Here is a 27,564-nt window from a genome sequence, read left to right on the forward strand (position 1 = left end):
GGTCTAAATTTTTTGTTTTAGCATTACTTTAAATTCATAAAGCCTCATGTAAATTGTTATTTGGATATATTACCGATTACATTGACTTCTGATTAAGTCTGCTTAAGAAGTTAAATCTTTTACACTTAATGTGGTTAGGGGAAGTATCACTTTAAAGTATTTATATTGACCAAGCATTTCCCAAGGAAAAGTTATACTGACCTTAAGAAGCTAATAGGAACTAGTTAAGTCAAGTGTGGAGATAAGCAAAACAAACTATAAATGATATAAATGTACAGGAAAAATGCCACAAGTGTCAAAAGGAAAGCTTTCATGTTGTAAAGATGGCAAGGAAAATTTTTCATGAAGTGTAGGACTTTCGGGTTAGACTGATATTTAAACCAATCAGTGTGGAACAGGACCTGCCACGTGGAGGGGAAAGCATTAGCAGAGGCCTAAAGATAAGAAAGCATAGGCTATAATTAGGGAACAGGGAGTGATCCAGTTTGGCTGGAATAAGATAGATGGAGAACAGTGAGAGATAAACCTTGCAACAGAGATAAAGACCAAAGTATGCAGAACCTTAAATGTCAAACTAGTTTAGATTCCATGCAGAGAGCATGATGAAAATTTTTGAGCTGGAAATGTTTCAGAAAGATTCCATTTTAGAGAGCATGTTACTAGTCACCTCATGGAAAGGAATTTGTTATCAAATGGTAGTCCTCTATAGTAGTAAAGGCAATGTATCATGTCTGTGAGTACACAAGTTCTCTTTGGCCTGTGGACTGTGGGTGCTGATGACTGATCTTTTCACTATAGCTTTCAAGAAATTCAAACTGCTATTGATATGGCTACCCCTGAACATAGTGTAGACATTTCACATTCACAATTTTCTTTGTTTAGAATGGATGGCTCACTGGAATGCTGTCTTTGATCTGGCCTGGGTTCCTGGTGAACTTAAGCTTGTAAGTGACTTTCCTTTCATTGGAATTTGGGTAAATACTGGTAAAGCATTGCTTGATTAAATTACAATACCTTATTTTTGAAAGGTTACAGCAGCAGGTGATCAAACAGCCAAATTTTGGGATGTAAAAGCTGGCGAGCTGATTGGAACATGCAAAGGTCATCAGTGCAGCCTCAAATCAGTTGCCTTTTCTAAGTTTGAGAAAGGTAGGTTTGTACCTATCCTCTTTCATGTCCTTAACCTCCTTTATGGTGAGTTAATAAGAAGCTGTAATTGTTTCCTCCGTTTCTCCTGTCAGAATTGCTACTTTACCTACATAGATGATTGAGAGTCTCATGACTGAAATCCATGAAATTAAGTTGGCTTTTAGTCCTGTTCTTATGGATATTATCTCCAGCTTGTCCCTGTTAAGATTCTTCAGATAATTTTTTTCTATAATCTTGCAGATAAGGTGAATATTTATAAATAGCCACAAAACTCCTGTTCAACTTTGAGTGTCCTTTAAAGTCAAAACCTGTCCTGGACACTGATTAACTCTATTTGTAAACTAAATACTTTAACTTTACTTGTAAAATTTTAATTAAATGGATTGTAAGGATAGAGTGGGAAAACTGGTAAAATGGGTGTGATTCTCTACCTAAAAGTTTACCATTTAATTGCTTTAAATCACCCAATTCTCTAATGTTTTCAACTCTTATTTACTCAAAATTGATCTTTCTATATTTATTTTGCTATTATAATAGAGAAGGAAGATATAAAGAATGGTATAATACAGAACAGTGCTATAATAGCTAGGGAAAAACTTAGGATTGTCTGAATGAGTTCTTCATTTCTATTCACTTCTTTTCTCCTTCCTCCATTAGTTTCTCACTGTATAATTTTTTTTAAAACAAATAGGCCAAACATTGATCTCCAAGAAGTGACTGCATTAATCTGACTTTAATCTCAATGATAAAGATAAACATTGCAGTCTCCTTTATCATTAAGAATATTCTGTTTTTAAAAGGAACATTTTCATTTATTCACATGAGCCCTCAGGAAAATTAAACTGAGTTGTTGAGCTGATTTGTACTCAAAAAAATGTCAATTTTAATTGACTATGGTTGCTTTTGAGAGTGGAATCTTGAAGAAAAATATATGGCATAGTTTTTACCACTAGGTTGTCATTAGAACATCTCTTGTATAAAGTTAGGTATGTTTGTATTCTAGTTTACTACTGTATCAGAGTTTACTCGGAGTTTATAAGATCATGAAAATTTACCCTACTTTAAGTAAACTTATTTAAGGAGTAATAGAAAAGGGAAACACTGTATCTTTTGGTCCCTCTATACAGTAAGTGTATGCCAATGTGGTCTAGTAGAAAAAGCACTGGATTAGAAATTGGGGCTGGTGGCTTTTATCATGGCTCTCAGTAGTCGGTAGGGGCTCTAGCATGAATTATCTGGTTGGACACTGCCCCCAAAGCCACATACTTTGGTTGGTTAACACAGATTAGATTTTAGATTCTTCAGCCAAATGCCTTTGTACAGGGCACACTTTTACAAACATACATAGAACCCCTGTTTTATTCCTGGTTTCTGCCTCTGAACCCTTGGGCAAAGTCATTTTTATTTCCCCGGACTTTCATTTGTTGATACTTTTGTTTTAACAGGCAATTAACTCAGTAATAGTTAGATTACAGACTGTCAGGAGGGTCAGATCCCACTTCAGTTCTTCAACATAAGCTTTAGTTACAAGCCACTTTTGGTTTTCCCTTGCATCTGTGTGGTTAAGGGGTCAACCAGAGACTTGTGCTAAATTTAATTTTTTTTTAAAGTTTTTTAAATGTTTATTTTTTGAGACAGAGAGTATGAGCAGGGAAGAGGAACAGAGAGAGGGAGACACAGAATGAAGCAGGCTCCAGGCTGTGAGCTGTTAGCACAGAGCCTGACATGGGGCTTGAACTCATGACCTGTGAGATCATGACCTGAACCAAAGTCGGAGGTTTACCCAACTGAGCCACCCAGGTGCCCTGTGCTTTAAATTTAAACATAGAATGAGATTACCCTTTCTCTCGCTCTCTCTGGAGTTCCCCTCTCTGACAGCTCTTGTTGCCTCAGCCTCCTTTTCCTACTTCCTATGGCTTGAAAGATGGTAGGTTTTTTATTAGCATCTTAGCTGCCTGGTAATGGTATTACAAATGGTTACCTTCAAGGTAAAACTAGAAAAAAACCGTAATTTAGCCCAGGCCAATCATTTGCTTCAGGTATAAACTCCCCTCCAAAAATTTCATGTTTTTGTTGAGTTTCTAAACAGCCCTCAGGTAGTTGGTTTTTATGTTTTGTCCAAAGTTTATAGCTAATGCAGGTAAAGATTGGTTTGGTAAGTGCTCACTCTTCCACACAGGAAACAGTCTTTTTGGTTTAAAGAATACAGCATTACAGATAATTTGAAGTTCCATTATGTTCCGTTCTCTAATCCCATTGCCCTCTTTCCATCCCCAGAGGCCACCTGTTGTGCTGTTTTGTATAGATTTCGTCCATGTTTTTATACTGAGACAATATAGCTTGGAGGTTTGGAGAGTGGGCTCTGGATTTATTCTAAGAATATCTTTATAAGTTGCTTACCTTCTCTATGCCTTAGTTTTCTTATCTATAAAATGGGTATAGTAATAACCCCCTAATAGGGTTGATAACAAGGATTGAGATAATTTATATAAAGCCAATGGGTTAGTGTACAGCACTTAGTAAGCTCTGAGTATCTTTTGGTTATTGCTTGTTTATCATTATTTCCGTACGTGTACTATATATAGTGTTTTGTGTGGTTTTAAGAATATTTACACAGAGGGATTATTCTATAAAGTGGTTTTTTCAGCATAAGCCTTTTGAGTTCTTTGTAATACTTTCCCTTCACAGCTTTGTTTTCTCTTATTTGTTGTTAAGTCATGTATTTTTTGCAATTTTAATCTCCTGTGCCAATTACAGTGCCTAGCATACAATAATAGATACTCTAGGAAACTTAAGTTGAAATGCATGTATTATTGACTGGTTTTTGTTAACTTCTTATAAATTATTTCCCCCCAGCTGTCTTCTGTACAGGTGGAAGAGATGGCAACATCATGGTCTGGGACACCAGATGCAACAAAAAAGGTAGACCAGTTCCATTTAAATTTTGATAAATGTGGGATCACCCCTTACTTATTTTGATTGAGTTAGTGATTTTATCTGGTTACCACCAGGGGGCACATGTTCATAATCGCCCATTTCTGCTCATTGTATGAATTCTCAGGATCGCTGTGAGTGTTGCAAGTATTACCCTCCATATTCACTTCTGTTGTCTTCTGAACTATGCCATTTACCTCAATTAATGATGTAATTATTAATACATGGGCTCACTGGGAGATAATCTTTTAATTTAAAAATTATTTGGCTTTCAAGAATTGGATTAAACATAATTATGCTCACGTTGTCCCCATGACACCATTAAGCAGAATGCAATGATCATATCCCTGCTTATTCCTTTTTTAAAAATAACTTATTTATTTTTAATAGACTATTTTTCAGAGCACTTTTAGATACACAGCAAAATTGAGCAGAAAATACTTCCTCTGCCCACAGCCTTTCCCACTGTCAGCATCCCACAGCCAAACTGGACATTTGTGAGAATTGATGCCCCTGCACTGATACATAATTAGCACTCAGTGCCCCTCTGTACTTTACATTAGGCTTCACTCTCGGTATTGTATATTCTATTAGCTTTGACAAACATATAATGACATGTATCTACAATTATAGTATCATGCAGACTGGTTTCACAATGCTAAAACTTCTCTGCTCTGCCTGTTCATCTTGACCTTCCCCAAGCCCTGGCAACCACTGATCTTTTACTGTCTCCATAATTTTGCCTCTTGCAGAATGTCATACAGTTGGAATCATACATATGTAGCCTTTTGAGACTTGCTTCTCTCACTTAATATGTATTTAAGTTTCCTCCATGTCTATTCGTGGCTTGGTAGCTCATTTCTTTTTACCGCTGAGTAATATGCCATTGTCTGGATATACCACAGTTTATTCATACATTCATCTCCTGAAAGACATCTTGATTGCTTCCAAGTTTTGGCATTTGGGAATAAAGGTACTCCAAATATCCATGTGATTATTTCTTTTTTATACGTTATAATCTCACCAAAAGAAATGCAGTAGCTCCTGGCTTCTTATTTCACTTTTAAGAATAGAATTAATTTGGGGATATTATGCATAAATGTTATATCCAGCAAGGGAATAAAGTTCTGAAACCTAAATCAGTTTCTTTGGAATATCTTTCAGATGGATTTTATAGGCAAGTGAATCAAATCAGTGGAGCTCACAATACCTTAGACAAACAAACCCCTTCAAAACCTAAGAAGAAACAGAATTCAAAAGGACTTGCTCCTTCTGTGGTAAGGTTTTATAGCTGTGTACATATGTGCAGATCTTAACAGTAGGATAGAATCACATTTTATAGAACTTCTTGGGTATAACATAAGGAGCTATAGATGAAGTGAATGAGAAGCTTCATTTCGTCTTAGTAACAGTAGTTTATTGCTTAACACTCAATACCTTCAGTACTACAGTAGTAGTTCTCAAACTGTAGTGTGGAACACAGTTACCTGGAAGTATATTAAAAATTCATTTTCCTGAGCCTCATCCCTAGAGTTCTCCATGCATATACATATCTATAGTATAATATAATTCATTAGGCAAGGGGGGATAGTTTCAAGAAACACATTAAGTACCTTGATACAGTTTACTTTAGGGGGAGGTAATCACTCTTATTTTCATAACTACATGAAATATATGAGTTTTTAATACTTTTCTAAACATTTGGCAAAATACTAAATGTACTGAGACATTTAGGTAGAATGTAGTATCTCTCTAGAAACTTGTAGTCGAAGCTTAAACAATGCCCATAATACATCTTTTTTCCTTTCCAAAAAAATCACCATTACTCTTTATTGTGTTTATTTTTCTAATATTCCTGGTCTGTAGGATCCAAATTAATATGTTAGAAAAATGTTTTTACTAATTAAAATTGTATACCATGAATAGGACACAGGCATGAGTGGAAAGTGACTGGCTTAATCTGGTTTTTGGAGGCCAGATGAAGTTAAAATTAATATCATTTCAAACAATCAGATTCTGAGCTAAGAAAACTTGTTAATGGCAATTAGGTAAAACTCCACTGAGCTCCTTTAAATTTTTCAGAGCATGTAATCATCTTTCATCCATAATTCTTTAGACACTTCTATATGATAGTTTAGGTGGACGGTGACATTTTACAGATGAAACAGGCACAGGAAAGTTAAATGAGTTTCCTAAGGATACACAGCTTATTAGTAGGGCTGATTTTAAGTAGAACCAGTTTGTTTCTTGAGAACAAGGCAAAGTCAACACTACATACTGTAACTTAATGATGTTTATAAAGGTCATTTTCACACTAAAATTCCTTGGTCAGTATAAATATCTGATTTAGGATTATTGGAAAAGGAAGATTTAGTCTAAGTCAGAGTTTGGGTGAGGGGGAAGCCATCATTTTAGCATCTTGTTCTCTTCGTGGTGGAGATTATAATACCCAAAATAGGACTTTTGCCATTCTTTTTCTGCCTTTCGTGCTGTCAGGATTTCCAGCAGAGTGTTACTGTGGTCCTCTTTCAAGATGAGAATACATTAGTCTCAGCAGGAGCCGTGGATGGGTAAGAGCCTTTATTTCTTGTTTCTTTTGATGAGATCTCTTTCATAAACATGACAGGGAAGTCACCTAGTCCCATTAAAATAGAATGTGTGTGCTTTTAACTTTCGATGTAGTGAATATCCAGCTGAGAAGAGGAACTACAGATCACACTGAAAAATTCCTAATTAGGACTTTTGCTCATAAAATTAAATGAGGTAATCCATGTGTCACACTGAGCACATTATCTAGCACGCAGGAGCGGTGTTGGCTGCTGTTGCTGTTGCAGAGAAGCGGGATGGGAAGCTCCCTTGTCCACGCAGTGTAATTTAAGCAGCGGGTCTTATTTCAGGAGTAAGATTTCTGTTATATTGCATTTTCTCTTCTCAGGTTTAGGAATAACCCTAAAAGAAGAAATCTGATTCTGGGTATATAAAGGGCATTTTGGGGAGTAATCAGTAAGGCCTAATGACTTTCACATACCTGCCATCTGTGATTGGTCTGAATGTTTAGTTTCCAGATAAGTTGGTGGTACTTCTTGATTGGTTGCTTTGTTAGAATAAAAATTCTTTGAGTGTTTTTAAGCACCCTTCTTTGCCCCCTTATTTGCTCATTGTATCTCTGAAGACATCCCTCCCTTCAAAACTAATTTAAGAAGATGAAGGCTTAATGAACTAGAACTTCTGTTGTCTCTTCTGGACCCCACAACTTGTCTCTGGACCAAATTCTCAGGCACAAATGGAGGATTATCTGAAGGTTATTAGTAATGCTTGTGAAAGGCATGAAAGCTTGCTCTGTTTCCAAGGATACTGCCCTTCTATACCAAATATGGGTTTTCAGGTTGCCTATAAACTAGATGTTGAAGATTAATACAATTATACCAATAGATAAAATGAAGAAATACTTAATTTCACAGGAAAATTTATTTAGATTACTTGAATTATGTAGAGAGATATAACCATAAGACAGAGCTTATTCCTTATGGTATTAGAGGTTACATGTAGAGTGTTAACGACTTAGGAAGCATGCATTTTTTTTTGTTTTTTTTGTTTTTTTCTGAAAACAATGAAGCAATGACCATCAGAACCCAACCTTCATCTTCCTTTTCCGCTCTCTTAAAGTAAACTCAAGGTAACCCATCACTGGGTCAGATCACATCTGTTTCCGTTCTGCTTAAGTTATTAGCCTGACATTGGAAACAATAGTATGAGATAGTTCAGTCTCTTTCCCAATGAGATATCCTCATTGTACGTGGTTGATGTGCTAGAGGAGTCAGATTAAAAGTCATTTCACATTCAGTCATTCAATGTAGTTGAAACTGTTTGGAGTTGGGTGGCTACAAAATAACTTTCTTTACCTTGGTTTTTAGGGTAATCAAAATATGGGATTTACGTAAGAATTACACTGCTTATCGACAGGAACCCATAGCATCCAAGTCTTTTCTGTACCCAGGTAGCAGCACTCGAAAACTAGGTAAGCCTTTTTAGATCCTGTAGGACTTTTTTTTTAGATGTGTGAATTTTTGTTAAAATTTTAAAAATAAATATCAGGCTGGTTTTCAGCAACATGGACTTGAGGTGAACATGTGGTTGTATCTTTTTGAAATTCAAAAGATAAAAAGAATATTTTTGGTTTATATATATTTGAGGGAAGATGAATTCTGATAATCTTGTGGAATGTTCTTTTGCCTCTACATTTTCATCTCAGTTCTATTTGCTGTCATCAGGACATGCTAACTAAAGTTTCCTTTTTCTAGGGTACTCAAGTCTGATTTTGGATTCCACTGGCTCTACTTTATTTGCTAACTGCACAGATGACAATATCTATATGTTCAATATGACTGGATTAAAGACTTCTCCAGGTAAGATCTTAGCCACTTCAAATCTCCTCCCCAAAAACTAATATGGAAGTGTTTGTTAATGATAATTTTTTAATATTTTTTCATGTTTTTTACTGATTTCTGAGAGAGAGAGTGAGGGAGGGAGACACAGAATCTGAAACAGGCTCCAGGCTCCGAGCTGGCTGTCAGCACAGAGCCTGACGCGGGGCTCGAACCCACAAACTGTGAGATCATGACCTGAGCCGAAGTCGGACACTTAACCGACTGAGGTACCCAGGCGCCCCTGTTAATGATAATTTAATATTGCCCTTTTTCTAAGAGGACTTTGAGGTCTTAACAGTGAGTCTTTCCTGAAATTATGTCCCTTTGACTATATTTAGACTTATCTCAATTTTTTGTAAGATACAGAAAGCTGTTCTGCTTAGCTTTTGTCTTGTTCGGGCATTGTTTGTTAAAATTAGGGAGCTGAAGTTTTTAAGGCCTTAAATAGGTTTTATCTACTCAACCTCCTTAATGTTGGGCAGAGTATATTTTATCTCTAGCTTTCCCTAACCACCTTTTTTTTTTTCCTTCAAGAAAATTAAAATTGGTATCTGGTGTATAAAGTTGATACCTGACATTTTTAGAAAAGAGGTGAAAGTTTCTTAGGCATAGTCTAAGAGGGTTATTTGGGTTATATAATTTTAAGAATATTATTAATTACTTAGCCCTAAGCTACATCTGAGTAACGTGGTTCTTGCTCAGGTCAGAAACAGAGTTTGAGTTCTGTAACCAATCCCCAAAGCTACCTAGTTCCCATTAAAGTAAGATGTGCTGATAAATAAGAAATCTTAAAATAGTACAGAATTTAGCTGGGCCCTTACAGAAGTTTCCAAAGACTGCCCCAAGCCATTAATAGGAGTTTGACTTCTATGACAGCTTCACATTTGGTGTTTCTAACGCCCTGGATTAGTTCTCGTGTTGTCTAAACAAGAACAAGAATATTTGGAAAGGGGAAGTGGTTTATAACTTCTTTTCCTATTTTCCTGAGTAGAACCAGAACTTGGATAGTTTTTAACTTAAATAGTATAAAATCGACTTTTCGAAAACTTTCTCCAAAAAAAATAAAAGTACAGTCCTAATCATGTTATCGAATATACAAGAGCTTCTTCTTTTTTTTTTTTAAATGCTTTTTAATGTTTATTTTTGAGGGCGAGAGACACAAAACATGAGTGGGGGAGGGGCAGCAAGAGATGGAGACACAGAATCCAACACAGGCTCCAGGCCCCAAGCTGTCAGCACAGAGCCTGATGCGGGGCTTGAAATCACAAGCCATGAAATCATGACCTGAGCTGAAGTCAGATGCTCGACCAACTGAGCCACCCAGGCACCCCACAAGAGCTCTTTCTGTGTCATTTTTTTTTATAGTGTGGCCCTAAAGGGGGGCCTTGAGTTTAGTTTGTCCCTCTGTCATCAAACAGATATGCCCACGGCTACTTTACTGATAATTTAGTAACTTTTTCCCTGTGCTCCTAAAATAGTATTAGGTAGGTAGATAGGTAGGTAGATAACGTTCCTTAGAGATTCAGTGACAGATGTATGTGTGACACCCAGTAATTGCTTATCTTTTTCAAAACTTCAAAAAGGGTCTTGGGCTTAATATTTCATCTCCCATACTTTTAATTCGCAATATTTTATATTAAGTGATGTTCACAAAGATGACTCTGAACTACTTCAATAAAGCATTTTTATTTTCAGAGCCCAAATTGTTAAAGTTTAAGTTGAGCTAATCAAAGCCAATACAGGTTTAAGGATTTTTTGAAAGATCTGAAGCATTTACAGTGTACTTGATGACCAGTAGAGGGCAATAAATACTTACTATTTTAGCGGGAAATTTGTTCTGTATTTTTCCATTCATAGTTAGAGTTGAGAAAGATCAACAAATATAATTTTCGAGTTGTATTCAGAACAAAGGAACCTGTTTATTTTGTGAGATTTATCATAATAGGTAAAAAGAAAATGTATATCTGAATTGATTAACATTCTGCTTAACTTCCACATTGGGAGGGTTACAGGGGAGACTATGTAACAGTGTAGGCTTTTTCTTGAAAAGCTAACATTATAAGATCTTTTTCCAGTTTTATTTTGGTAAAAGGAAGAGGTTTCTATGACCACTTAAGGAAAGCTATTAAGTCCTTAGTAATTCTTATTTCCTTTCTGTTAGAAGATTGGAGTGAATTTTTTCCTGCTTATATATAGTCTTAAATTCTCCAATATGTGAGATTTTTTTTTTTTCTATTACCCATTAGTGTTCTCATAGCAGAGGCCTCAGGTTTTGGTCTTCTTAGAAGAGCCTATCAAGCACACTGTGCTAGATTGGATTATTTGCCCTTTTACCATGTACTAAAAAGTCTAAACCTAAAGGCTAACCCTAACCTAGTTGGAATATCTTACATATAAACATACAGTTTACCCCACTAGCTACTTCTTTCCATCCTTTTTAAAAAGACTCTTAGAAAAATTAAGGTAGATTTCTACATCCCAAATGAGCTGTCCCTAAATCTTAACTCTTTCCACTGATTTGTGCTTATTCATGCAACAAATGTTTGAAAATCTACTCTGTTCAAATTACTATGAGATCTAGTGAGGAAAGGATAAAATAGGAAATTTATCGTTGAGATTTGAAGTCTTAGAGGAAGAAGCACCAATGTATTATACAGTGGAAAAGCCCTACCTCACAGTGGGGAAAGAGAAGTCTAATAAGGCATTTTACTAAAAGAGTGGACACTGGTTCCGTTCTTCTTCTTAGGAACATTTTTCATCACTTTCTTGTCTGTAGCCAGCTCTGTACCAAGTATTTGGCTTAGGTCACGAGAGTGGGTCTAATATAAAGCTTCTTTGAGACTTCCTCTGCTTTTCTGCCAATGTCCAGTTCCCTTTAATTTAGTGAATATAGCTGGGCTATCTGTTTCAACATTCAATAGTCAATACAGTAATAAACCTTGTTAGAACACGTATATTGTCTGCATTTATTTGAACACTTGAAATAACAAGAACCAAGTATTTTCATTTTTCCCCCCTCTGGCAGTGGCTATCTTCAATGGACATCAAAATTCTACCTTTTATGTTAAATCCAGTCTTAGTCCAGATGACCAGTTTTTAGTCAGTGGCTCAAGTGATGAAGCTGCCTACATTTGGAAGGTAAGTTGCCAAACTTCCCTCACAAATGTGAGACTAAAGTATTCTTTAAAATATTTTTTCTAAGATGAGCAAGTTTAATGCAAACACATGCTGTTAACTTTTTCTACATCAGATGTTCAATAAAAGTTGCTTCTTCCTTCTTAACATAGCCAAACCTCCTTCTGATTGTCAGAATATATCACACTTTAATGGCCAGAGCTTCTCAGAAATTGACAACCTATGTCCTCCAGGAGTTTCACAGATTATTAAGAAATTAAGAACTCAAAAAACTGGAGAGAGTCTTAACTACTTTGTCTTACTTCCTGGAAAAACACATTGGGACTGCCTTTCTGCCTTCATCATGAGATCTAGCTCCATGTTGAGCTCTGCGCTGAGCATGGAGCCTGCTTGAGATTCTCTCCCTCTCTTTCTCTGCCTCTCCCCTGCTTGCACACACACACTCTCTCAAAATATATTTTTTAGAAATATCTTCAAAATACAATATTTTAATCCCCAGGATCCTATACCCAAATTAGCCATAGAGCCTTGCACAAAACACTCAAAAATATTTATATGGCAATTGTACTCTTTACTCTCTCATAATTGTCCAATCTTAAGGTTACTAGAAGAGATGTGGCTGCTTTATCAATTTTATATACATATATTTTTTAAGTTTATTTATTTTGAGAGAGAGAGAGAGCATATGCAGGGGAGGGACAGAGAGAGAGGGAGAGAAAAAATCAGAAGTAGGCACCGCACTGTATAGTCAGCACAGAGCCCAAAGTGGGGCTCAAACTCACGAACCATGAGCTCATGCCCTGAGCCAAAATTAAGAGTCAGATGCTTATCTGACTGAGCCATGCAGGTGCCTCTCCCTTTTGTATCTATTTAATAGCACTATTTAATCTTTTTATTTTATAGATTTCCCATTTCACAAGTTTATAAATTTTTTTACTTTTTTAAACATTTATTTATATTTTTTTTACATTTATTATTTTTGAGAGACAAGAGTGAGACAGTGTGAGCAGAGTAGGGGCAGAGAGAGAAGGAGACACAGAACCTGAAACAGGCTCCAGGCTCTGAGCAAATGTTCATCACAGAGCCAGATGTGTGGCTCGAACCCACGGACTGTGAGATCATGACCTGAGCTGAAGTTGGACGCCCAACCGACTGAGCCAGCCAGGCGCCCCAATGTTTATTTAGTTTTGAGAGACTGAGAGACAGAGCATGAGCAGGAAAGGGGCACACAGAATCCAAGGCAGGCTCCAGCCTCTGAGCTGTCAGCACAGAACCTGATAAGCTCCAACTCATGAACCGGGAGATCATGAACCTGGCCTAAAGTCAGATGCTTAACTAACTGAGCCACCCAGGTGCCCCAATATGTTTTTACTTTTTAAATAACAGTGATTCCTAAGTGGCTGCTATAAGCTAAGAAATTTAAAGCTGTTGCGGGCATCCAGGGTGGCTCAGTCCATTAAGCGCCTGACTATAGGTCCAGTCATAATCCCGTGGTTCGAGAGTTTGAGCCCCGAGTTGGCTCGTACTGACAGCACAGAGCCTGCTTCAGATCCTCTCTCTCTCTCTCTCTCTGTCTCTCTCTCTGTTTCTCAAAAATAAACATTAAAAATATATTAAAAAGAAATTTAAAGCTTTCCATTTGACATTAGTGGAGAAAACAAATATTACACAAGTAGCACTTACTAACCACTGAAAAATAGCTCTTTCGGGACTAATTAATTATAGAAGTGTCTGGGAGTTCAGAGAAATAAGAGTAATATGGCATTGTTTTCCTATGGTTAGAAATGATCTTCTAGATTGCCTTGTAATGTCATAGATGTCCTTGACATTGGTGAATCTAATGATCAGAATTCACACATTTTGGATCTTAGAGGCATAAAGTCTCAAACTTCATAGACCCATAGATTCAGTGTTATCAAATCCCTTCTCAGAAGGCAATTACATCTTTCTTAGTCCTGCCAACCTCTAGGAAGTTGTATCTTTAATGTTGGTTTAGGACAGGATAGAATCCGTCAGGTATGAAGGATAATTCTTCAGCTTAATTTCATCTGGTCCTGGGGGACACACTAAAAAAACTGAATACCTAGAGGTGCAAAAATGCAACACTACCTTAGGAGTTTTTAGTCACAATATCCTAGATGGTCACATGGTGGAGACGTTGTTCTATCCAAGTTGCTTTTGTGTTGTTGTACTTGCCTCTTTTTCTATAAGTGCATTTCTTTCTTTTATTTATTGTATTTATTTTTATTTTTTTAATATTTTAAATGTTTGTTTATTTTTGAGAGAGAGACAGAAGATGAGCAGGAGAGGGGCAGAGGGAGAGGGAGACACAGAATCTGAAGCAGGCTCCAGGCTCTGAGCTGTCAGCACGGAGGCTGACGTGAGGCTCGAACTCACGAGCTGTGAGATCATGCCCTGAGCCAAAGTCAGATGCTTAGCCCACTGAGCCCCACCCTGGCACCCCTATTTATAGTATTTTTAAATGGCAATTTGCTTATAAAATATATATCTAAGACCCTTATTCGTAAGAGTTTTTACTTAATTTCTTGCCTATAAAATTTTCTGACTTGAGTTTTAAACTTTAATAATATAGGTTACTGACACTAATGCTTTCTTCTAATATATTAAATTCTGAGTTTCAGATTTGATCTTAATGCGTGTTTTTCTTTTTGTTTTCCCTTTCTCCCACTCTCACTGTCTTATCTCCATTCCCTTTTCTATTTGACTCCCAATTTCACGGGAAGATTTTTATTCCTACCAAAGTCTGTATCTTTTTAAGGTTTTTAATTCTTTAAAAGAAAATTACACATACCAAAAAACATAATAAAAGATTATGCAAAAAATACTTAATGGACTGATCATTCTTAAAAATCACTTAAAACTCAGATTTTTTTTTACATTTATTTATTTTTGAGAGAGACAGAGTGCGAGCAGGGGAGAGGCAGAGAGAGAGGGAGACACAGAATTCGAAGCAGGCTCCAGGCTCTGAGCTGTTCGCACAGAACCTGACACAGGGCTTGAACTCAAGAACCGCAAGATTAAGACCTGAGTCGAAGTCAGACCCTTAACCAACTGAGCCACCCAGGCACCTCTAAATCAGTTTTTTAATTACATATACATAATTCTACATATAATTGTATATTATACACGTGTGTACGTGTTTATAGATATACTTTTATTGTCAATTCTCTCTAGCTGTTTTCTTTAGTACATAGGCCATTCTGTCTTGGTTTGTTTTGTTTCAGGGAATGAGGGTCGAGGTAGTTTCTCTCTTTAAAGACATGCGGTAAAGATATTTGGCTGTTGTTAGTAACCCATTTTCAGACATCTACTCTGGCTATCACATACATGGGTGACCCTTTCTAAATTCCTAGGCTGGGTCACATGTCAGTGCTGAATGATGTGGTTCAGACATGATGTTCTCCTGCCTGTCCACACATAACTCAATGTGCAGGCTCTGATATTTGAGATCCTGGCAAGCTTACTGCTCCTAAAATTGAATTTGCCTAGTGAGGTGGCTCAGTTTCTCTTTTCCATGATTAAAAAAATAAGGTGGGGGTGTAGTTTAAAAACCATTCTGTGCAAGCTGCATATCCAAGCTATTAGGTTATTTTATAGCTCTGCTATGTTTCCAAAAGGTCAGAATTCCTTCAAGTGTTGGGATTTTTTCTACATTAAAAAGCCCAGGGGCACTAGAAAACAGAGAAATAAAGGAGTTTCAGGTCTTAAGACAGAAGAGAATGGCCTTCTACTCTTTACCACTGCTCAACAAAGGGGAGACATAGTTAGACTCTGACACTGAGGCCCAAGACTTAACAATACAAACAGTAAATTTTTTTTTTCTTTTTAATTTCTTACCCCTCGCCTCCTTTCCCTGGTTCATTTCTGTTATAGCCACTGAATAGTATTGGAGTGGTTATAAATAAACTCATTTGGCACAGTCATTCTACCGCTGACTGCGAAACATTGAGCCTGACACTTTAGGAAGTGTAAATGATCTCATGGCAGAAATAAAGATGAGATTTGGTTTCTCACTGGGCATAGTAAGGAGACTTTAGGGGGAAAGGTGCTGATCATTTTTGCGTGTTTAAGAATATAAAATCTTTTATTACATGTATAGCTTAGAGCCAGTTCTTTCTACCTGTTGCCTTTATAGTTCCAGGAGTTTTACCATGGGGACTCTCCATTCCTTGAATTAAAGTCTGTATAACAGCTAGAATATGTAAGAGAGGGCAGTTTTCCATGGTTTGACCCTCTCCAGGATGCACAGGTGTAAATGCCTCTTGGACTTAAATAGTTTCCTCTTTCGACTTAAAAGTAGAGAGGCTTTTAAAAAAGAAATCATGGGGAGCCTGGGTGGCTCAGTCGGTTGAGCATCCGCCTTTGGCTCAGGTCATGATCTCACAGTTCGTGAGTTCAAGCCCCACATTGGGTTCTGTGCTGACAGCTCAGAGCCCGGAGCCTGCTTCGGATTCTGTGTCTCCCTCTCCCTCTGCCCCTCCCCCACTCATGCTGTCTCTCTTTGTCTCTCTCTCTCTCTCTCAAAATAAATAAATGTTGAAAAATTTTTTTTGAATAAAAATAAATAAATCATGTAAATACAGTGATGTTTTATAAAAATGAAGTGACAATGAATAAAAACTTATTTGAATAAAAATGAAGGATTTAAAAACTACTTGAGCTTCACCAGAGGACACTCATCTTCTTCAAGCAGTCAGCAAGTATACTATACCGTGCTAATACAGACCTAAACTGAAAGCTCTTGGAACTACCATTCATATAAACGTGCTGGACAGTACCTCTCATTTCAGCCCACAATATGTCCTTCTCTCCACTTTTTTTTGTTGAGATAGAGGTTTATCATTTTAGTCATGTTTAAATGTATAGTTCAGGGATTTTGAATACAATCACGATATTGTGCAACCACCATCACTATTTCATTTCCGGACATTTTCATTACTCCAACAGAAACACTGTACCCATTAAGAGTCACTCTCCACTCTTCCCTGCCCTCAGCCTCGGGCAAGCATTAACCTATGGTCTGTCTATGGATTTGCCTCTTCTGGACATATTCTATAAATAGAGTCACACAATATGTGATCTTTTATGTCTGGCTTGTTTTACTTAACATAATGTTTTCAAGATTCATTGTGTTGTTGCAAGTATCAGTACTTCATTCTTTTTATGGCTGAGCATCCATTGTGTGGATTGACCACATTTTACATACCGATTTATTAGTTGGTAGACATTTGAATTATTTTTACTTTTTTGGCTTTATAAATAAAGCAGCTATGAGCGTTCACGTATAAGTTTTTGTTTGAACATACATTTTTCAGTTCTTCTGTGTGTGTATCTAAGAATATAAGTGCTGGATCTAGTAATTAATTCTGTGTTTAACTTTTTGATGAACCTTCTCCCCCCATGTTTAAGGCTATGTAAAGTGCCTGGCTCAACAAATGCTGACTTGTATTATTTTTTTAATGTTTATTTATTATTGAGAGACAAAGAGACAGAGTGTGAGAGGGGGAAGGGCAGAGAGAAGGAGACACAGAATCTGAAGCAGGCTCCAGGATCTGAGCTGTCAGCACAGAGCCTGATGCGAGGCTCGAACCCACAAGCTGTGAGATCATAACCTGAGCTGAAATCAGAAGCTTAAACTACTAAGCCACCTAGGCACCCCTTGAAATTTATTTTAATCCTTTGCATACACATTTAGGTTCCCTTAGGTATTGTAATGCTTAGAAAATTGAAGAAGAGCCAATATCATGAAATGACAAGTTAAAGGCCATAAGCAGAGTAAACCAACGCAGTAGAGTAATGTGTTCCTACCAGAGAGGGTCAAAAGGACATTCGGATTTTCTCTCCCTTTTAATTTGGTGCTACCAGTCCTGCTTGGGCCTTGGATAAAGGGAAGCTTAATGGGCTGGGGCCATCCCAAAGAGAGAAGGAAGGAGAATTTCTCTGACTTCTAAAAGAGACTATCTCAAAAGTCTTCAAAAATATGCTACCTCATGAGAGAACAGGTTATTGTTCTCTGTGCAATTTTTTGCACAAATTTTGTAGGAGGCAAAAAGTGAGGTCTTTTTTCTTAATACTCAGGAAAAAGCTTTTTCTGTGAAACTCTTAATTAACCCAGCAAGGCAAATTAGACTCTGTTCTTTCTCTTCTTTTGCTTTTTGAATCCTTACATGTGCCATTTAACCCAAGAGTAGTAATAATTGATTTGGAGAACCTTATGAATCAGTGTGTTGAATATCTTCACTACAATTGAAGGAATCTATGAAGTTTACTTAGTCATTCTTGCAAATATTCTTTCCATAGTCGCCTCCACTTTCTTCATACAGATGAGCAATGATTCAGAGCCTCGGGAAAATGAAAAGGGAATAGTTTCTCTTTTTCAAACACATGTGCTATAATAATAGAAATGAGTTTGTGCCATATTGTGCTGATTAATTCCCATGGCCTCTGAAAGGGATTGACAGGTCTTGAATGAATCAACTGTCAAATGCAGATCAGTAATGGCATCGGGGGGAGAGTGTGTGTGATTCTTAGTCACGTGTGTTGCACTGCACAATATGACCCTCTTGATCCTTTAAATGTGGCAGAACTTAACTGAAAATTCAAGAGTTCTTTAAGCAAATTAACCAAAATGAACTCTTAAAAGTTTTTTTTTTCCCAAAAGGTCCATGTAAAAAAGTATATAGTTTATAGACTTTCAAAATGAAGAGCCTGGGTGGCTCAGTCAGTTAAGCAAAATGAAGGGATGACTTTGGTAAAAATCAGTGAGTCTCTTGGATGAAAGACTCTCCTCTTGTCACAGAACTGGTAGTATGTCTGAGATGCTTTCAGGGTTTAACTAATGTGTTCTTGGAAGTCACTGATTAGAGAAAATCTGAAAATGTCTAGGCTTTGTGAAAACAGGACTCCACTTGAAGTGTACACTACCTAGCAGCTGACCTCCATCCTTACAGAAAGTTTATCAGCTAAGAAGTGAGGGGAAATGTCATCCTTGCATTTTAGTCAAAATATATATGGATAGCTAAGTAGTCCTGTCCTGGTATCTGAGTTCCTATCTGTTTTCTCAGATCAGTGACATAACTTTGCCCATTGGAACTCTTTTCTGAGCTATAACTAGACATACTTAGAGACCTTTGGTAACAAAGCTCTCTAAGGCACAGACATGGAAAGATTCAAAGGCTCTATATGGGAGACCTAACACTGTTCTGCTGACCTGTTTTTTTCTTTTTTGATGGTGTGATAGGTCTCCACACCCTGGCATCCTCCTACTGTACTCCAGGGTCACTCTCAAGAGGTCACATCTGTGTGCTGGTGTCCATCAGATTTCACAAAGGTTTGTAAATAAATCTGTAGTTGACTTAAAAAGTGGATCACAGATTTGTAGACTCTCCCAAGGTTAGTTTGAGAGTTATACAGACTTTAATGTTTAAATAGAGATCGAAAGAACTAGATCCAGGATCTATGTCAGCATTAATCATAGACATTCTGCTTTTCTCTACCAGTAGGGAAACTTACACTAAGGAATAAGAATGGATTTCTTGATTCCTTAGAAGTCATTGTTTTCCTAATTGTAGAATTAAGTTTTTAATATAATTAAATTTCATCCAAATATCTAAGGTAAAACAAAAATCTAAAGGTGAAAAAAACAGTTTTATTAACTTCCTACATATTATTAATGTGATATGTTAAAGGTAACATCCCGACTGTTCTTCACAATCCAGTTTAGTCTTCACATGCCTCAGCAATGTGTACTGTGAAGTCTTAATGTGCTACGGTAGCTATGGCAAAACTGCAAAAGCAGCCCCAAAATGTTTTAGACATTTCTCACTTAAAAGAAAATTTAACAGTAGCACTTAAAAACAAACAAAATCCTGAAAGTTAGAAAGGCCAGAAACATTAATTTTATGTACACGTAGGGCTTTCATACAATGGTGGCCCAAATTCCACACACTCTCCTGGCTTCCATTGCTCTGGTCTTTGGGTTATTTGGGGTTTACAAGAAATATCACTTCTGTGGAGATCTCCCCTTTCATGTATGACGTTTTGAGGTTTTGTTCCCATCTGTTTTTTATCTTCCAGAAACTTCTTATGGTCTGGCCTACTCATGGCATCCCTGCTAGCTTTCCAGTACTGCTGTGGGTTTCTTTTTATTTCTGTATCCCTGTATAACCATTTCTGTGCTCAGCCTCATGATAGGCCTTTTTTTTTTTTTAACTCATTGTTTAAATCTCCAATAATTACATCCCAGTGACATTTTCCTTCTGGGATTCCATGTAACTTCCAGTGAAATATCTGCTTTTAACATATTTTATACTTTTGTAGAACTAAGATATTTTTTTTTAATTTTTCACTTATTTGTGTCATCTGTTTTCAACCACCATATATTCTGTGCATTATCTATGTGCACAGAAAAGACTTCTAGGAAATAACAGGAGTGTTTACCTGTACTAATCTAGTGAACACCCTTTTAAAAGGATTTTTAAAATAATTTTGCTCCTAGCCTAGAGTTAGGAAGGTAAGATATGGTTTAAAAACAAAAGGTTCTAGCCTTTGAAATTAGAAAAACTTAATATTTCAGTCCTAGCTCTGCCACGTAATTGTGGTGACATTGGGCAAATAACTTTATTCTTATTTTACAGATGAGGTTATTTGAGTTCAAGGTTTTTACATTGCGAGAATTGAGCAAGATAAAAAATATAAATTGTCAGATGCACAGTAGGTACTCTGGAAATAATAATTCTTATTAATAGGCCATAGAGTAACTGGGGATTCCAGGCATTTCTTCTTGAGCAGTTAAATATGTGTGTCTTCTTTTGGCCTCCCAGTAAGGAAAGGAAAAAGCTGCCAGTCTCTTGGGGGCCAAGACTTAAGAGAACGTGTGTTCTTTTTTCTCTCTCTTTAGTGACTGAAATAGAGAAATTATATAAACAAATGCTGGGGAACAGCTCTGGTACCAGTGGCCATTTGCCACAGCTCTTCAGACTGGACTTTCTCTGCCATAAAAGGCTTGGGACCATGATCAGGAATGGTCAGATATTTTTAAAGGGGCAAAGGTTATTTTTAACTTCTTTCAGCCTAGTGAACTTGTTGTTTTCCCAGATCGCTCCTTTACCTATTTGAAAAAGAATCTCAAAGGAATGGTTTCATTCTACTTGTCACAGCTTCCTAGAGTCATGGACTAAGCCTGATCTTGGAAATGATCCCATTTCCTTAGCAGTGAGCCAGAGCATGTATAATTCAGAAGAAAGTGGTAGAAACTGAATGTTGGTGACATATTCTGGTTTATCATTTAAGAGGAAGAGTAAAAAAGGTATTATAATTATATATGTCATAGTTCTATAGCAGGTGATAAAGATAATGACTTGCCCAAGTTTTTAAGATTAAAATGAAATGAACTTGGTTTTATATGAGGGCCTTAGGTCAGGTAAGAAATGACTGGTAATGAAAGATATACCAGGAGATATAAAAAAACTGTAGAGTCCTTTGGAAATCTGGAATGATTCCTGAAAGCAGGGAATGGAAGTATATGATTTTTCAGATAACACTTTCTATATCCTGGTATATCAGACATAATAATTCTCCTTATGAGTCCTTAAGATCTACTTTTTAGTTTGTTGTAAATCTTTGATTGAAATTTCTTGACTCCCTTTCTGGTTCTCATTAGATTGCTACCTGCTCTGATGACAATACACTGAAAATCTGGCGCTTGAATAGAGGCTTAGAGGAGAAATCCGGAGATAAACTCTCCATAGTGGGTTGGGCATCTCAGAAGAAGAAAGAGGCACGAGCTGACCTAGGTAAGGAATCCCATGCAATTTTCTAAGCTGTTCATCGTTTGATTGGTTTCATTCTACAGTACAGAATGATAAGCTATATTTGGTCTTGTCTTGGTATATTTTTAAAGGAAAGCACCATCTTTTTGACATTTATCTTTTCAGTAAATATTTTCTGAGCACTACTATGTTTATCATCTATACAAAGCACTGGAATACAGTGGTGGGTTTATTTTCAAAGTGTTTTTGGACATTTGCTATGTGCTAGACACTATTCTGAGTTGCTGGAGATTGAGCAATGAACAAAAGAATCAAAAACCCAAAGACATAAATGAAGCTTATAGATTAGTATGAGAGGCATAGAAACAAGTTAAAGTAAAATATGTACTACATCAGATCATAATAAGTACTTGAGCGGGGGAAAAACACTGGAAAATTAGGTGCCCAGGGAGGCCTCAATGTTTAGATGGCATTTGAGTAAAAGAAGTAAAATAGTGAGCCATGTGGGCATTTTGAAGAACATTCCAGGCAGACAAAACAGCCAATGCAAAAGTCCTGAAGTAGGAGCAGGCTTGACATATTGTTTTGTTCCTTTAAGAGGCTAATGTGGCTATAGCCCCTGTGGCTGGAGCAAGCTAAGGAGAGGGAGGGGAATAGTAATGGAAAATGAGGTTCTTCTGTAATTTGACTTTTATTCTGACAGACAAAAAGCTATTGCAGGGCTTTAAATGGACAAGTATCATGCTTTGATTTTACTTGATCATTCTTACTCCTGTGTTGAAAACAAATTGTAAAGGGAGCAGTATAAAAACTGGAAGCTAATTTTAAAGTCCTTTTGAAATAATCCAGGAAGCCATGATGGTGACTTGAACAGAAGGGTAGCAAAAGATACGGTAAGAAGTCTTCAAATTCTGGATATGTATATATGGTGGAGCCAACAGAATATGGTGTGGGATCAGATGTGAGATGTAAGGGAAAATTATCAAGGATGACTTCAGAGTTTAGAGCTTGCAAAGCTAGAAGAATGGAATTGCCATTGACCTAGACAGGAGTCACTGCAGAAGGAACAGGTTCGGGAGGGAATAGCTGAAGTTCCCTTTGGATATGGTGTTTGATATGATTATTAGACATTCAAATGGAGATGTCAGAGAGGCAGTTAGATGTTAATTCTGCAGTTTGGGGCTAAAGCTATAAATTTGGGATTCATCATCATATGACCAAGGAAGGTATAGCTAAGGAAAGAGACTAGGTCTGGGGTCTGAGCCTTAGAACACCCTGGTTTTGAGAGATTAGAGAGGTGAAGGAACGGACACAACCAGAGAAGTTAGAAAAAAAACCAGGAGAGTATTATATTTTGGGACCCAAGTAAGTAATGGAGTTGGGGATCTATTTGGTCAAATATTTTTAGCATTCCATGTAAGAGAAGGACTGAAAATTGACCTTTGGACTTGGCAGCGTGGGGATTATTTGTGAATTTCATGAGCAGTTTTGGTGGAGTGTCATGGTCTGATGGGTGTTTAGGAGGATCAGAGAAGAGAACTTAGAGACTACAAGTATAGAAGTCTTTGTCAAGGAGTTTTGCTAGAAAGGAAAGGAGATAAATGAAGTGGTAGCTGAGGGCAAAAGTAGCATTTGTTTTGTTTTAATAGGAATACAGCATTTTAGGGCACCTGGGTGGCTTGGTCAAGCCCCAGTTAGAGCTCAAGCCCCATATTGGCCTCTGTCTGACAGTGAAGAGCCTGGTTAAGATTCTCGCTCTCTCTCTTTCTCTCCCCCTCACCCTCTCTCCCTCCTGCCCTTCCCCCACTCTTGCTTGTGCTCTCTCAAAAATAAACATTTTTTAAAAATTTTTTAAGGAATATAGCATTTTATATATGATTGGAAGGATCCTATAGAGAGGGAAACTTGATGCAGTGAAGTTTCCTGGAGCAATGTTCTCAAGTAAATTGTGAAGGGATGGTATCGAATTACGAGTAGAAGGGCAGGCCTTTGCCAAGAGTGTGGATAGTTCATCCATAGTAATTAGAGAGAAAGAACGTAAGTGATAAATGAGTCTGAAATAGTCCTGCAAAGAAGAGTAAGTGGACCGGGGAAATATGGTTGTTGGGCAGTGGGTCAGCTTGAGGCTAGTGGTCATGAATTGTAAGTGAGCAGTCAGCATGGTTGTGTCTGCTTCCCAGGTACAGATACAGTACAGGTGCGGAGTTGCATTTAACCAGGGATGTGGTTTAAATCCACAAGTGTAAAGTGAGAGGAGGGCCAAGGAAGTTGAGGGTAGATATGAGAGAATGGTTGTAATGCTTGACTACAGTATTTAAACCGGGTAAGGAGGGCAGTGAGCATACATATAGTGCCACTGGGGGGGTAGTGTTAAAGTGATCCATGAATTAAGGATCCCCGAGGGATGAGGGATTTGGGGGATTGATCACTAAAGTGAACTGTAAGATAGCTGGTGGTTGAAACAGATAACAGAGGATTTGCAGGTTGGTAGTAATAAGGTCAAGAAGTGGCTTGAGTGAATTAAAGGACAAGGCTGTAGAAGGCCAAGAGACTGAGCAACCAAGGTATTGGAAAGACCACGTATGTGGATTTTGTAATGGCCATAATTGACAGAGACAGTGTTGAAGACAGTGATAGTACACCGAAAGCAAAACTCTTCCAAGCACAGAACCAGCCAGAGGGGATTTTCATGTTATCAGATATATAGTAATAAGCTGGAGATTCAAGCTTAAAGATTCATTTTACATTAACCATCAAGGCCTAAGCTAAGGGGAGTTGAAGGTGAGACTGAATATATGCCCATTTTTCTAACGATTTAGTTCTTTAGACTCTTACAAGATGTTATAAGCAGAACTGGACTACAGGGGGGTCTTTAACTCTGAAGATGCCTTCAGTAGAGCCTTTGATGCCTTTAATTTTAGTTTTTGGTTTTTCCTCTCTTTAAAAATAATTTCTTTTATTAGTATTATAGTTTAACAAGTCAGGGAGTCCTTCAGCAGTGGATAAGATAAACAACAGATGCCCTGCCCCACAGTTCCCTTTTCTCAGGGGCAGCCACTCTCAGCCTTCTGGCTGATTCTTTGATATGTGTGTCTGTATCTCTAAACAGTATTTGTACATTTCTGTTTCTTTTGGTTTTTGTTTTGGCTTGTTTTCAACATTATCTACTGACTTCTCACTCTGTAAGATTAAGATTTCGCTCTCTGTGTTCCCACCATTTCCAAACCTCTGCACACTGCATTTCCCCATCTTCCCAATATAGGATCGTAATTCGGTTTGAACAGGAGTTAGTTTTTTGATTATGGTTTTGTTTTTTTGTATTCAGAAGGGAGTTACGTAGTAAATTGCTGTTACTTTTTATTTCCTGAGCTTTTTTTCCCTTGAGATTTGTTTTGTTTTGTTTTGTTAGAGACTTGTCAAGATATATTTATATACTAGAGCCCTCCTAGTGAATGTGAAGTAGTATCCATTGTGGTTTAGATTTAAATTGCCCTAATGCCTAATAATATTGAGCTTTTTTTCATGTGCTTTTTTGCCATTTGTGTATATTGTATATAATATGTGTATACAATTTTTGCCATTTGTGTATTTTCCTTGGAGAAATGCCTCTGCATTGCCCATATTTTAATTAGACTATTTGTCTTTTTAATGTTGAGTTGTAAGTATTCTTTATGTACTCTAGATATAAGTCCTTTGTCATATAATGATTTGCAAATATTCTCTCTTATTCTGTAGGTTGTCTTTTTACTTGCCTAATGGTGTCCTTTGACACAAAATTTTCTAATTCTGATGAAATTCAATTTATCTGTTTTTTTCCTTACCGTTTGTGCTTTTGATGTTATATTTAAGAAACCATTACTTAACCCAAGGTCACAAAGAGATTTTTAGTTTTAAGCCATCTGGTCCATTTTGTTTTTATTTTTGTGGACAATGTGAGGTAAGAATCCAAATTCATTCTTTTATACATGGATATCCTGGTTTCTCAGTATTATTTTTAAGAGACTATTCTTTACTCCATTAAATTGTTTTCATACCCTTGCCAAAAATCAATTGACCATAAATGTAAGGGTTTATTTCTAGATTCTCATTCTGTTCCATTGATGTATATGTCTACCCTTATGGTGATACTACATTGTCTTGATTACTGTAGTTTTATGGCAAGTTTTGAAATTGGAAACTCCAGGCCAGTCCCCCAATTTTCTTCTTTCTCAAAAGTATTTTGGCTATTCTTGGTCTCTTGTATTTCTGATACAAATATGATACAGATATCAGAACCAGCTTGTCAGTTTCTGCGAAATAGTCCCCTGAGGTTGTAACAGGGATTATATTGAATTTATAGTTCATTTTGGGGAATACAGCCATCTTATAACATGATGTGTTAATTTTTGTGATCCATGAACATAGATGTCTATCAGCTACCTTGTCTTTATATTTACTTATCTCTCTCTAGTTTTGGAGAACAAAGAGAAGAATCAAATGAGGATAAAGCCATCAGTGTTTCTACCAGTCACAAATAATTAACAGTTTAACTTATTTTTTGAGATTTTCCTCCTTTTCCACAGAGATTCTTATTAATAGAATCATGTTTATACTGTAAATACATTTGGATTTCTTGGGGATGTCTTCACTGAACATGATGTTCTAAGTACTTTCTATGTTATCTTTTTAGCAAAATATTTAAAACAGTCCACTGAGTAAATGTTCCACAGTTTATCTAGCTATTCTCTCATAGTTGGACATTTTGTTTCCAATATTTTGTGAAACTTTTTTCTGATTTTAGGGTTCCTTCATCCCATTAAAATAGATTCCCAGAGGTGGCATTTCTGTGATAATTGCTGTAACCATTTTAAGAGTATTAATGAAAAATTTAGTTGCTTTTAACTAATTATTTTTAGTGTGTCATTAATTATTCTTGGTTTTAGAAACCAAGTCACAAAAAGAGTTACACGTGCTGACCAAGTTTGGACCATAATGATAGCAACAACATTTAGCCATTATTGAGTATGAGCACAGTTATTCTAAGGACCACTTGGATTATCTTATTTAGTTTCCCAAACAGCCAAAATTGAAGCTCAGAAGTTAGGCTTGCCTAAGATCACTCATAGCTGTTGAGTTTGTTGTAGAACCAGAGTTCAAACACCTGCAGTCTAGTTTTAGAGCACCTGCTTGGAAGCATTCTGCAGTACTGCCTCCTTTAGAACCCAACAGAGGAAAACAAGGTTCAAGTTAAGACCCAACCAAGATTTCTCCCTTCAGGGTGCTGCTAGAGTTACTCTGAAGAGCACTACAGAGAAGCAGCCCCACGTGAATGCCAAAGGTTGGCATGTTGGGTATTCAGCCCTGTAACCCAGCTTCCAGCAACAGATTGGTTGCTGTTAGTCACACCCATTTTGAAAATTATGGTCCTCTGCTTTCCCAGGCTTCTAATTGCCACCCCAGTCCTTCACTGTTGTCCTGGGCTTTCTGTCTTCTCTTCTGGACCTTTTAACACACTAACTAGAAGGTTTTAAACCCGAGGCACAGCCCCTTTTCCCTCCCTCTGCCCTACTTTTCCCAGCCAGCACCTGGTCTATCGCTTACTATTGTTTCACTGTTTCAGCCAGCAATCTCAGTACTGTCAAGGCAAATGGCTTTCAACCCTGGCTGTGCATCCTAACCATTTGTGGAGCTTTTTAAAAGTGTGTGTGTCCCCAGAGATTATTCAGTAGGTCTGGGGTAGGGGCCAAGTACCTGTATTTTTATAAAGCTCCAAGTAATTCTGGTAGGCAGCCAGGATTGAGAACCCCTGGTCTAGGCATTATTGAGTGACAAAGATGATTGTCCTTATCTTAAAGCCAAGGAAACCTTACCTGTTCTGTCATGTGCTTGCTATAGTCTCACAGGTCTGCAGAATACTTACAGAGTCTGTTTTTTGATGCATGGAACCTCACTGTCATCCCTCTGAGCAGTAATGAAGTTTCACAAACATTGTTTAATAATTCTTCGCTGGGAACTTCAGGGGCACTAGACCTAAAAATGAGTAAATCATCATCACCTGCCTTCTAGGTGCTCACAGTCTAGTCCAGGAGGCAGATACAAAAGCCATAGTATGTTGTAAACATTTCTCTTAGCTGTATGAATAAAACACT

The 27,564-nt window shown here is 37.2% G+C and overlaps 1 protein-coding gene across 3 annotated transcripts in view; it reads left to right on the forward strand.

The window, feature by feature from the left end:
- The window catches only part of DTL (denticleless E3 ubiquitin protein ligase adapter), a 48,356-nt gene that overhangs the window by 6,534 nt on the left and 14,258 nt on the right, over positions 1-27,564 (forward strand). For all 3 annotated transcript variants that reach the window (XM_077763182.1, XM_077763181.1, XM_077763180.1), the window contains exons 4-13: positions 883-944; positions 1,029-1,149; positions 4,006-4,071; positions 5,248-5,360; positions 6,580-6,653; positions 7,998-8,101; positions 8,385-8,489; positions 11,536-11,648; positions 18,907-18,996; positions 21,328-21,460. In XM_077763182.1, coding sequence (XP_077619308.1) covers positions 883-944; positions 1,029-1,149; positions 4,006-4,071; positions 5,248-5,360; positions 6,580-6,653; positions 7,998-8,101; positions 8,385-8,489; positions 11,536-11,648; positions 18,907-18,996; positions 21,328-21,460 — 981 coding nt within the window. The remainder of the gene's footprint in view (positions 1-882; positions 945-1,028; positions 1,150-4,005; positions 4,072-5,247; positions 5,361-6,579; positions 6,654-7,997; positions 8,102-8,384; positions 8,490-11,535; positions 11,649-18,906; positions 18,997-21,327; positions 21,461-27,564) is intronic.

The sequence above is a fragment of the Crocuta crocuta genome, unplaced genomic scaffold, assembly GCF_008692635.1.
Source record: "Crocuta crocuta isolate KB4526 unplaced genomic scaffold, BGI_CrCroc_1.0 scaffold3, whole genome shotgun sequence".
Classification (NCBI taxonomy): Eukaryota; Metazoa; Chordata; class Mammalia; order Carnivora; family Hyaenidae; genus Crocuta; species Crocuta crocuta.